This window comes from Harpia harpyja, chromosome 5, assembly GCF_026419915.1.
Source record: "Harpia harpyja isolate bHarHar1 chromosome 5, bHarHar1 primary haplotype, whole genome shotgun sequence".
Classification (NCBI taxonomy): domain Eukaryota; kingdom Metazoa; phylum Chordata; class Aves; order Accipitriformes; family Accipitridae; genus Harpia; species Harpia harpyja.
Window position 1 is genome coordinate 5,296,224 of NC_068944.1, and position 12,014 is coordinate 5,308,237.

General features: G+C 38.1%; 1 protein-coding gene across 4 annotated transcripts in view; it reads right to left on the minus strand.

Annotated features, from left to right (window-relative positions):
- Nucleotides 1-12,014, minus strand: part of PTPN3 (protein tyrosine phosphatase non-receptor type 3) — a 173,843-nt gene that overhangs the window by 83,290 nt on the left and 78,539 nt on the right. For 2 of the 4 annotated variants that reach the window (XM_052788054.1, XM_052788057.1), the window contains exons 3-7: nt 6,971-7,078; nt 6,756-6,813; nt 5,601-5,679; nt 4,081-4,125; nt 3,097-3,149 (exon numbers count right to left, since the gene is read on the minus strand). In XM_052788054.1, the coding sequence (XP_052644014.1) occupies nt 3,097-3,149; nt 4,081-4,125; nt 5,601-5,679; nt 6,756-6,813; nt 6,971-7,078 (343 nt within the window). Of the gene's footprint in view, nt 1-3,096; nt 3,150-4,080; nt 4,126-5,600; nt 5,680-6,755; nt 6,814-6,970; nt 7,079-12,014 lie in introns of those variants that run through there. The other 2 variants (XM_052788055.1, XM_052788058.1) reach the window with 2 other exon arrangements.

Below are 12,014 nucleotides of genomic sequence, written 5' to 3' on the forward strand. Positions count from 1 at the left end.
CTAGAGAAACATCCTTGTTCTCAAAACAGAGCTGAGATGGGAACAATATCACAGGAGATAAGAGAAAGACCCCAGTCATAATGAATGACTGAGCAACTGATGCTCAGAAAAAAAAAGCTTAGAAGTATTCATAACACCTTTTGTTGGCTTTGTTGATGTGCTTTAGATTCAAGTCCCAACCCAGCAAAGGATTTACGCACATAAGAACATATTCCCACCAAACCCATGGGACTTCTTACATTCCAATAGCTAGTCATTTAAACACTGTTCTGGAAATGAGAACTTACTACACAAAATGATAGAAAACAAGTGGTGCTAAATCAGCTTTGTGACATTTTAAATAAAAAAAGCAATACAAACACTGCATAGGTCCCTCATTTAATGTTAAAGACTGTACAACATTCCCATTTTACACTAGTAAAAAACAAGACGTACGATTTATCATTAGATTGTTTTTTTCAGCATGACTATCCTTCAGACTTAACGATTTCAAAATTATTTGAAATGCACCTTAACAAGTTCTCCTTAAAAAAAGGACTTCAGAATCCACTGATCATTTCTGTCGCAAAGCACATTTACTGATAATAAACTAACTATTCTTCAAGTGTCTGAACCATACTTGCAATCAAGTTTAGTCACATGCTATTTAGTCACAGTATTCACACCCACTTGTATTCCCCTGTAACTTAGCACCCCCTGACAACATAGGGTGGGCCACAATGGCACAGAGCAACACGTCAGAATTTTATTTCAGAACCACAGTGGTGAACCCAAACACCTGTGCAAAGGGCAATACAGAGCAGCAGCACTCCAGTGGCACGACAGACATCACCACCAACTGTCCCTTTGCAAAACTCAAAGCCTGTGAAAGTCAACCATACAACTGCCACATGTGAAAACTGTAGTTAAAAAGCAAGAGCAGAAATATCAAACATCAGCCTTCATGCGCAATGAAAGACACCTGCCTCAGCCTCCCGCCAGTGACAACAGCTCCACCTTTTAAATAAATAAGCATTAGATTGTCAGATAACGATGATTTCCCCTTCTGCATACAGTAAACAGAAGTTACAGAAGGAGAGAGCAGCCTGAGAACCACCAAGAAGTGGCAGGAATAAGAAACAGCTCAGGTAGAACCAATCCATGGCAACTTCAGACAATGGCTTTTTAATAAGAAGATACCTCATATCCAAAAACTTCAGCCCTCCTTAATAAGTATGATTAGAAACTAAAACACCAAAAGAAAACTATTTAAAACAATTTAAGTTGACAAGAATCCTAGCAAACATGACTAAATAAGCAGACCTACACACACAGATTTCAGAAGGTCTTTCCTATGCCATCTTCTTTAGGTAAATGGTAACCTGGTAGCAGAACAAAAACCTTTTTTTTTTTCTTCAAGGGAATACATCTTTCTGTTAAATGTTTCATTCTTTGCCGATGCAGAGAATAAATATAGGTATCATACAAACAGCAACAGAAAGGCCATCAGCTAGCAAAAAAGAAAGTTTTGGGTTTGGGTTTTTTGGGGGGGTTTGTTTGTTTTTAATAAAAGCCCCCCCCCAACTGGTAATAATAGCATTATCATGAGTTAGGAAAATGAGGCAAATAGCTGCATGGGATATTCCAGAATGCAACAGGAAAGAAAAAGATTAAAACACACTAGCACCCTTCCACAATACTCACTGGCCTTCTGCTGTTCTCCTTTAGTAAAAATAACTGCATTAGTAGGTATCCAAAGCACTAAAAAGGGAATGGTCATAAAACTGAAGGGGAAAAAGAAATTACTTTGGGATTTGGGGTACACTACCTGTGGCACAATTAATTTTAAAAATCATGTTAAGCTTGACTTTGTGATAAAATAGTTGTATTCTTCACTGTACCTTTATATTTTTGTGCTTTAGCACAATCAGGTCAACAACACCGCATTTAGCAATCCTAAAGGTTCAGAGTGTTTCAGCCTTCGAGTGCCCTACTGTGCCCCCTGGGATACGGGAGCAGGGACACATTTCCTTTGGCAACAAAACTGGCACTGCTGCCTACTATGGAAAACTTGTTCTGGTTTCAACTGTTCTTACTAAGCTTGAATGTGGTTAAAGTTCCATTTAACAAAAGGGTGCACCATATGATATACTTAAACATAAAAGTGAATGTTTCGTAGCCTCTTGGGATTTTCATAGAGGCCAACAGTTTATTACTTTCTCTTTTGAAAACCATATTTTAATTATTTAGCTTGGTCCTTATTTCAAGCAAAAATTACCTCAATTGTTTCTGTGGACCTTGCTAGTCTTTCCATAAAGAAATGGGATAGATATAGATCAGCCAAATAATTACACAACTATTCTAGTATGCTTTCCCCGACAACCATTTTTAGAAATATACAAACTCTACTAAACCCTCAACCTGTTTGTTTGTTTGTTTAATGAGAAGGATCTTCCTCTGTTTCTTCCTTTCACTGTTTAGGATGCCTATAAGGCATAGGATCAGGTCCATTTTAGTTTTCCTACAGAAGATATGTTTCTAATATCATCCTTAGAATTCCTTTTTTCCAGTTGCAGGCAGATGAGAATAATACAAGTTCTTGTACGTTGAGTCACCTTAAATGTATTGCAAAGTGCCAGGCAGTTTTACATATCTAACAAATCAAATTCCCTCAGAAAACATTACATAAGAACATTGGAGTTTCTTAATCATGAGTTTACCTTCCCCTTAACTGTTCTCTAGATGATCTCTTATTTCCCTGGAATGCTTTCCTGTAGCTATTGTAACACACAGTAAGTTTCATTATTTTGTTTCCAATGACAATGAAAACCTGCCTTCTTTTTGTCAGCAGTACAAGCACACATAAGTAATAACAATGTTATTCTTGTATCAACTTTTTTTTTGACAGACCTAACAAGTATGCTTTTTCTATTTAGACTGTCTGAAGGCTGCTTTAATAACCTGCACCTTCTTTACAAAGCATCACCTGTAGCATTTTAAATATTCCCCACAAATAGATAAGGAAAGAAATCTTTCCATATTTTTCAGTGCCAAACAGCAGAGAAGGTAGTTGGTCAAATACATTTATTAACAAAATAATGATTAGTTATTACTTACATTGTACTGCATACGATGCCAGGACAACAGCAGAATTAATGGGGCATGACAACCTGGAAAAAGGGGAAAATATTTTTATTTAGACATAGGCTGTATAAATGTATTGTTAACAATACCTCTGCAATTAGTTCAGTACATGAAGGCTCATTTATCTTCAAAGAGTATCTGATTTTTTCTTACAAAGTTTGGTTGTCAAAGCACACTAGGACTGGACATTAAAAGCTAGTTGCCATGTAACAGCTTCTTAAGAGAATGGAAGTAACGAGTCCTAAAAGGCCACGCTCATATTGTTACTGAATGCTTATTCAGGAAAGCAAAAGGAGAAGCAATTTTTATGGGGCTCTGGACATTATTTTAATAGCTGCAGTCTGGTGTATTTAAAACTAGACACAAACACTAAAATTAGCCAAGTGCCAAGCACAAAGACAGCTCTAATCTCATGACCAAAACTGACTCCATAGAGGAAAAAAAGCCAACACCTAAAGGCAATGTACATTAGGCAGCAAGTACTCGGACCACCTTTTCCTCTTTTTTTTTTTTTTTTTAAATGTACAAACACACAGAAATTGCAGGCAAAGGAACCACTGGGTATATGCCCACCATATAGGGAATATAACCCTGAAATAATGAGAAATGATAGCATAAACGGCCCTTTGCTACTCCCTCCTGATTACCGCACTAGACAGCGGGTCTCCACATTTGGAATACCATGCCTGGCACACCACGTCTTGCATAAAGATGTCTCAGGTTGACATTGTACCTGCAGATGCACAACATCTCCTACAGCTCATTCGCAACAGACTTCTAAACCGTTCTTCATAAGTGAGCTATGTGAAAATTTGTGACGTTTCCTAGCAATTTGATTTTCTTTTAAAGCAGTATTTCAAAAGGTACAATTTTATAGCAACGATACCCTCAGAAAAAGGCTTTTTTTTTTTTTATTTTAAAAAGAATTATAGAGAAATTGAAGATTCTTCTTATTACCTTCCTTCCACAATATCAGTCTTCAATTGCAGGAAGAATAAGTGCCTAGAAAAGATTTTTTGGAAAACAAACAAACATACATTTATTTATTTTCACATTTCAAAGGTACGGTTTAAATTGTTACATGTATTAGTTCTATTTTATTAGATTTCCTAGCAAACTATACAAACAGATGAATAAAGCTTAGTGCCACTTACAAACATGCAATCATACACCCACTCACTCTCACAACAGTTTTAAAGATCTTTGTGCGTCTGTACTGCAACTCCAGGACCATGGTATCAATGCCACAACGAACACTACAAAACCCAAACCATTACAGAACTGGGCTCTCTTTCTCCCAGGAACATTCATCTTGGATGTAACTTTAAAAAAAAAAAAAAAAAAAATCAAACAAAAAAAAAATCCAACCCCAAACTGTGATCGTCTATCTTGAACTACCTAATGGAGAATGAGATCTCTCAAGTAGCATATGCTGACAAAAAGCTCTTAAACAATTCTCCAAGAGCAGTTTAGTCTTGCTCTTACTAGTGTGTTTTACAACGTTACTTTATAGTAATACTGGAGAGTTGGGATGTGAAGAACCATGAAGAGAAGATCTTTGAATAATTTCAGTTTCAAACAACAGAATGGCTTACAACAGCATTATTAGCAAATACCAAAACAGGTCAATAGCTAAGTTTTCTTCAAGAAATATCATTTAACATGCTGTACTATTTATATTCTCAAGTCACTGAAATTAACAACGAAAATGTTACAAAAACGTTACAAAAAAAATGCCCGATTAATGGGTGCCTGTGAATTCTAAATTCCAAATCATGTGCACTGAACAAAACAAGTATTCAATTAAAGCCTTCTCACAAGTTAATTGAAAATTGCTTGTAATTCATGTACCCCACCACCCCAAAATCTCAGAGATAAAGAAAGACGACTTTAAAAGTCTACTATAAACTGCAGCATTATAGATCTTTGCATGTTACAAGTAATGGGCAAACTAGAAAACAAGAACTGTTATCTGTTCTTCCTGAAACAAAATAAACCCCACCCTCCCACGCCCTCAGCATTAAATCTACTACACGTTCAAAAAACTGACTCAGTGTTGATACAAAACTTCTAACAGACTTAGGGCATGCAGACAGCTTAATAATTGAACTTCCCTATATTTTAATCATTGCATCTGATTAAGGGATCAGAAAAGGAGAAAAAATGCAACAGGCAAGCACTTCAAGCAACGAAGGGCTCAAAAAAAAAAAAAAAAAAAGGACTCCAAGGTGCAAATAAACCAACTGCCATCTTTGTACTAGCTTATACTCTGGCTGCATTTTGGAGTTGTAGGCTGCATATAGAAGAAACCATTCATTATGAGCATCACATCAAGTTGCCAATTCCAAACACATTTAATACAAAGAGTTAAACAAAGTTATCTACCTAATAAAGCATACTTTGCCAAGCTGTGGAGATGGAAAAGAAGAGCTTTACACATTCTTAGTTCACGGAAGCAAACATCAAACAGAAGTTACCTGGTTTGTTCTTGCTGAAGTGTGTTAGGATCAGGTATAAAAAACCTTACACGGAAACGAAGGGTGCAGGGAAAACCTCCTGCAACATTTTAGAAGAACAAATCAATTTTTTTGTTTAAAAAAGAAAGAGCCCGAGGTTTTATTTCTATATTTATAGAAAAGTTACATGAGCAACCACATAGAAATCTCATGCGTTTTTCTCATGAAACTAAAAGAAACCATGAGAAGTCTCTCCTGATCCCCCAACACCAACTATGAGAACAAAATACTCTCAAATACTGCGATGCTTGCATTTAAAGTAATTTGTATATGCTACTTTACATAAAAGGCATTATTTAGTTATCTTTGCCTCATAGGTATTAGAAGAAAAAGCAGCAGCAAGTGTATTTGAAGCATCTCAGTTGGGATAATGCTCAATTCCATCTTACATATAAATAGAAGAAATTAACAGAAGTTCACCATGTTAACTGCACGTACTTTTATTTCAATTCATATGCAATCTACAGCATATGGTAGAAATACGAGAGCTGAAAAACATAGCTCAAGTTTCACAGCACAAATTGGGACAGTGTCATTCAGTCCTCCTAAGCTGCTATCTGGCAGGTTCACACTGGCCAGCCTGTCCTTGGTAAGCATTCTGTGTTACCCAAAGTTGTTTGTAAACAAGACATACTAGACCACCACACACACTTGGAAGCCTGTGGTGTTAGGTTTTTGTTTGGTTGTTTTTTAATAAAAACAAACAATATTTTTTTAACTCTACTTCAGACAAGAAATCGCCAGAGCCTATACATGAAACGGGCTCCACTTCCCTCAGTCAAAACCCCTCCTCTATCTTCCCTGTGAGGAAGAATTTACTGGCACCACAATATGACTACTGCTTTCACGGCCAGGATGTCCAACACTGTTCCGAAGCCAGGCTTAGATGCTATTACAGCATCAAAGTTAGTGCCCTACCCGGTCTTATTAGCACTCAGGTAGCAGTAAGAGATGTAGAAAGCTCTGCTGAAAACACTGGCAGAGATAAGACTTGCTTCTAAAGAAAACCTACCATCTGGACGCACTAATTTATAAGAACTGTATTTATTCTAGTCATAAGAACACAGAAAAGCAGGACTACGCAGTTACAAACAAGATATTAAAAACAAGTCTTACCTTTTAACTGTTTTCTAATAGGTTTGTTTGGTTCAAGCCATCGCTGTGAAATGAAAAACTATTAGATGGATTAAAAATATTTACAAATAAATACTGTTTATTTATGTGTGTGTGCATGTACACGTGTGTATACATACATGTGTATGCATATATGTGTTTATATATATGTATACACACATACACATGCACACACATTTATTATTTGCTATACTTACAGGTGAATCTACTGAAGTTTCATTTTGCTGTAAACCAAAATATTCCTTCTCCGTCACACCCAACTGGTTATAGGTCATATCCAACAAAATCTGTCCAGTGTCTTGTTTCTGAAAACAAGAAAACTTTAGAAGTGAAACTCTGCAACACTTACACGTTTTAAGACACAATTAATTGAAATAAATTTGTTTTTAAAAAATGTAACTCATGAATAAAAATAGCTGCTAATCATTGGTTCAAAGTTTCTGAGCAATAAGAACTTTATTTAATAAAAGTATCTTTTTTTTTTTTTTTAAAAGAGGCTTTCTTTCCAAAATACGTTAGGCATGTGAAATCTCATAATATTAATTGACATGAACTCAAGCCCTTGAGGTCAGTCCAGCAGTTTAACTTGAAGCAGACAACCTCTCCCTTGACCACAGTCTTTAGGAGCAATGCCGTTCTCCTGAGCTGTAGCCTGCAAGGATATCTTACAGCCACATGGGGCTGCTCTGGTCCCTGCTGTCACCACCAAAGCACCCCACTCTCTTTCCACATCAGCTGTCAAAAAGCAAAGTCAGTATACACTAGGACAGGGGAAAAAAAAAAAAAGAGAATGCTGTGCTCCAGCCATATGATCCTGTACTTCAGCTTCAGCTCCCACCTGCCCCTCAGCCTCCACACGCTCAGCTGCCATTCAGCCACCCCACTTTCTGTCTAGATGTTCCTCAAGACAGGTATTACAGAACAACTGGTGTAACTGGGGAATTACACAGGCAGTGGAGATCTGAGAGCATAAGCATGGCATAATTTTCCCCCAATCAAACAAGTATCGCAACGCTACGGCATTGTGGAGAGCAGATTAACCAACTTCTGCCAAAGAACACTGTGAACCAATTCTATTAAAAAAACCCAACCGCAAAAAGAAACAAACAAAAACCCCTCAACAAGATTGCAGTCCTAAATATGCTAATACATAATAAATAGCTTGCAAAGCTGTGTGGCATTTTAGGTCTAGATTATTATGTATGGAATTGCTGGACAGAACAAAAATCAGGCCTGTTTGCTTGGTATCTTGTCTATTCAAAAAATATAGGAAACTAATTTTTCATATGATCTTCCAAATATTCTTAAAAGCAGAAATAAACTGCACACGTGCAAAAACAATGAATTTACCTTAGACTGCAAAAGACAAGCATTTTGTTCTGAAACAAATTTCTTAAAAATTAAGTTCTGCTTTAATTAAGTTCTGATTTCTTAAATTTCTTAATTTCTTAAACAACCTCTTGAAACAAAGGACTTCATGTATAAGCATCATAGTGACTACATTTTTGTGGATGGCCCCAGTCTTAGTGCATATGAGCGCTCACTTAAGCCAAGAACACAGTATTGTACCCAATTCTCTTTGTCTAGACCTTGTTTATTATACAACACTCAAGTCCTGTTCAGAAGAGAGATTTATCTTTTTGTTTTTTTAAACAGGGTACCACACTGTTGTAATCGAGTGCTTTAAATAGTAACATATTCCATAGTCTTCCCTTATCTCATAAAAGCATTCTTCCTATTTAAAAAATGGGAAAAGAACAAAGATTCAAGCAAAAGACACCCACTCAGCTACCTTATTTTGGAGGATGGAATATCATCCAACACTTCCTACTGCTAGAGCAGAACTCCTAGTAGCTCATTTGTGATTTGAATGCTCAGTGTTTCTACATCAGGCTCCAGATGCAAGGTAAGGCGACAGCCAACTGTTGGCCTCCTGTGAAAAGCTGTGCCCATTTTTCTGGAGCAAAGTCACTTATGAAGAAAATGTAGGCAACACTCGGCTGTCATATGTACAAGGCTACCCTTTCCCCCCCAACAGTCTCCCATCTTGTTTAACTGCCACAACGAACAGTTGAAGTCTCGCAATAAATGCGAGTCCGCTCAGGCCTGTAAGTCTGTGCTGCCACCAAAAGCAGCAGCTCTGTCCCCTTCTTCCCCAGCTGCACATTTCTACTCCCCTCCTTTCAAACAGGCTACTGCTCCTTGGGATATTCAAACCATGGCACTGATCAAAACCAATTTTTTTCTGAAATAGCGTAGACCTAGATCCAGCCTAGAAACTGAAATCTCAGTGACAGGCAAGGACCACACAACCATGCATTCCTCATCACACACAGCCACGGTGCCGTGCATCTGCCAGGCAGTTCTGTCCAGCACCATCAATGAGGTGGGCTCCACTATGAAGACTGAGATTTGCTATCAGAGATTACGCATATACATACAGAAGAGGGCCCTATGAAAACAGCAGATGCCACCTTAACCCTCTGAAATTATGGGCATTTCCTGATGTGAATACGTTCATCTTTAGCACTGCCTTACTATACATACCATATTTGTTTCCCCCGGGTTGTGTTTTTGTAAGCAGAATATTAAGAACACTTTCAACTGACAGCGCTATGACACCTGCACAGCTCAGAAGCGTAATTGCACATCTATGGTGCTTGCTTCTGACAGGAGCTAAATGAGCAACTGTAGTTACATTGTGACCAAAAGCAGTAATTACAGGGGATGAGACATACACTTCACTGAAAGTGTTCGGACATCTCAGGTTTCGTTACAAATGGGGCAGGAGAAGATCACAGAGGGCAGATGCTTCTGGTAATTTTCTCTCTGAATTTCAACACATCTGACTCCCTTCAGTCTCCTTTCTTTGCAACAGCATTATCTCCTAATTCCCTTCTCATTTTTCATGCTTCTGGTCCTTCATCCCAATTCAGATGCCTTCACTTTCTCTCTCCCCACCCTCCCACAACTGCATCCCCCTTCTCCCCCAGCACACACGAATTGCTAAGCCTTCTCACTGTTTCCCCGTAAAGACAAGCAAGCTCCCTCCTACAATATTCTTGCTTGACAGTCGCAGTTCTCTTTGCAATGTTCTCATGGTTTTCCCAACCCTAAACCCAGCTGCTCAGCCAGTACTAATCTCCTCTTCCTACATACGTACTATTTCCTTCTCTTCCTCCTCTCTACATTTGCTATCAAAAGCAATTTCCAACACTACTTTTCTGTGGCTCCAGTTCTTGCTCTCGGGTATTAAAAGCATAAAGTTTCTTCCACAGTGCCTAGATTAAGCACGCACTCCAGAAATCTAAGCTAAGTACAAAATGTCATTTTAAATTGTTAAAGTCTTCTTCAGTTGTTAAAATTCCCAAAGCTGAAGGTTTTTGTTGTTTTTCCTCAAGAAAACTCTATATTTACTCGGCTTCGGCTTTGTTTTAACACGTCCATTGTTTTTCAGCCTATACACCTCAAAATAAAGTTACCACACAGCTCAAGCTGCACAATCTTCGATCTATTTTGCACATAAACAGTTTTGAGATCTAGGTGTAAAGTGAGGCCGGCTAAGCATGTCACATCACTGCTTTTGAATTTTGACATCCATTCCAATACAGTCCATAGCCACAGTGTACTCTAATACTACAGTGTGTCAAGTGCTTTATAACACATCGTATTTTCACTCCCCTTTGCCATAGGAAGGGGGCAAAACAACATGAACACCACTCAGCTAAACTGGGCATTAGAACCAAGTTCTCCTTAACCCTGACAACCGTTACAGCAAGTAGTTAAGACATTCTTAATAAAGCTCTTGCCCTTCTACAGTGAGATAAACAAAAAAAAACCTTACGCACTTTCCACACTAGCCTATTCTGTTACAATGACACAAGCTTTTAAGATAATCTTAAGAATTTTAAAGTTTTTTCTACTAAAAAGAAACATTTCCAAGAGGTTTGCTTGTTTCCACCCTGAAAAGAACTTTGAATTTACTTCATCTTCCTGACATGTACCAACCCTTATTCTGAAGTTTTAAAAGCTTCGCATCAACCACCTCATAACCACACACCATTCACCTCCATTTAAATCTGCCTTGAAATATATTTCACCTTATGTTGGATAGGCCAAAACTTAATATTTAAAGCAGTCATAACTAACATCTATTACATTGTCTGTGCCACAACAATTTCCTGCTATATTCAGGGAACTTAGATTAGTCAAGTTTAATTTCTAGTAAGCTACGCGACTTTGAAGAGAAAGAACCCCTTCATTATTTTTAATGTCAAGTACTGCCTAGAAGCTGGGGTGATCAAGACCCACTGTCTTAAGAACTGCATAAACATAAGTGAAGACTGTTAGTTCTTTGGAGTGGAGAGGTAATATACAAGTAATCCTTTTCAGTTTGTTAACTTCTACGAGGTAAGTGGTACAAAGCGACACTTTAAGACAGTGCAACATATAACACATCTCCCTGTCCCTGTCCTCTGCAAGAGCTTTGCCCCCACTTTCTGGCAATGATAACCTCACAGTTAAGCACCACCTGAGCTTTTGCAAATTCAGTCTCACTTCAGACACGATACCCATTGCCCCTCATGTGCTGTTTGAGGTCATCCTTTCCTAACTTAGCCTGTAGCAGTCATCCACCACCAAACAGCCTGCGTCCTTTGGTCCCAATATGCCTATGAGCTTGAAACAAAGTGCTACACTTTCTTTTAATTTCCACACTAATTCTACACACAGCTAATTTATTTGCTCTTCTGCTAACTCTCCTTTTCTCTTCCTGGAATTTATTTACTCACCTGATGCTCTTATTCAGAGCATGCAAGATTTTGTTTAGCTAGAATAAACAGAACAGCCTTTTCTTTCCTTAGGTCCAGACTTTTGCAGAGCATCCTAGTTGTGCTTTCTATGCCTGCCTGACTGGAACTTCCCTCTTTTGTCTGCCAGTAACCAGGATCCACACATGACATTCCCCAGAGGGTGGGCCTCAATGCCAAGACTAACACTGTTAATACTTCCTTGACATTGGCTGAAGATTCCTGCCTGGTGCATAATAGTGCTCACCTTTTTCAGCACGATAACACACGAGCAGCTCAGCCTGCCAGTGTTTTCCTCCTCTATTGTTTGCAACTGAAAATTGAGCTTAAAAAAACATTACCTCATCTTATGAAAGCTATTAGTTTACCCTACTGCTTTCCCTCACTGCAATTACTCCTTGTTCAAGATAACCTATGTGCTACCTCATATTCC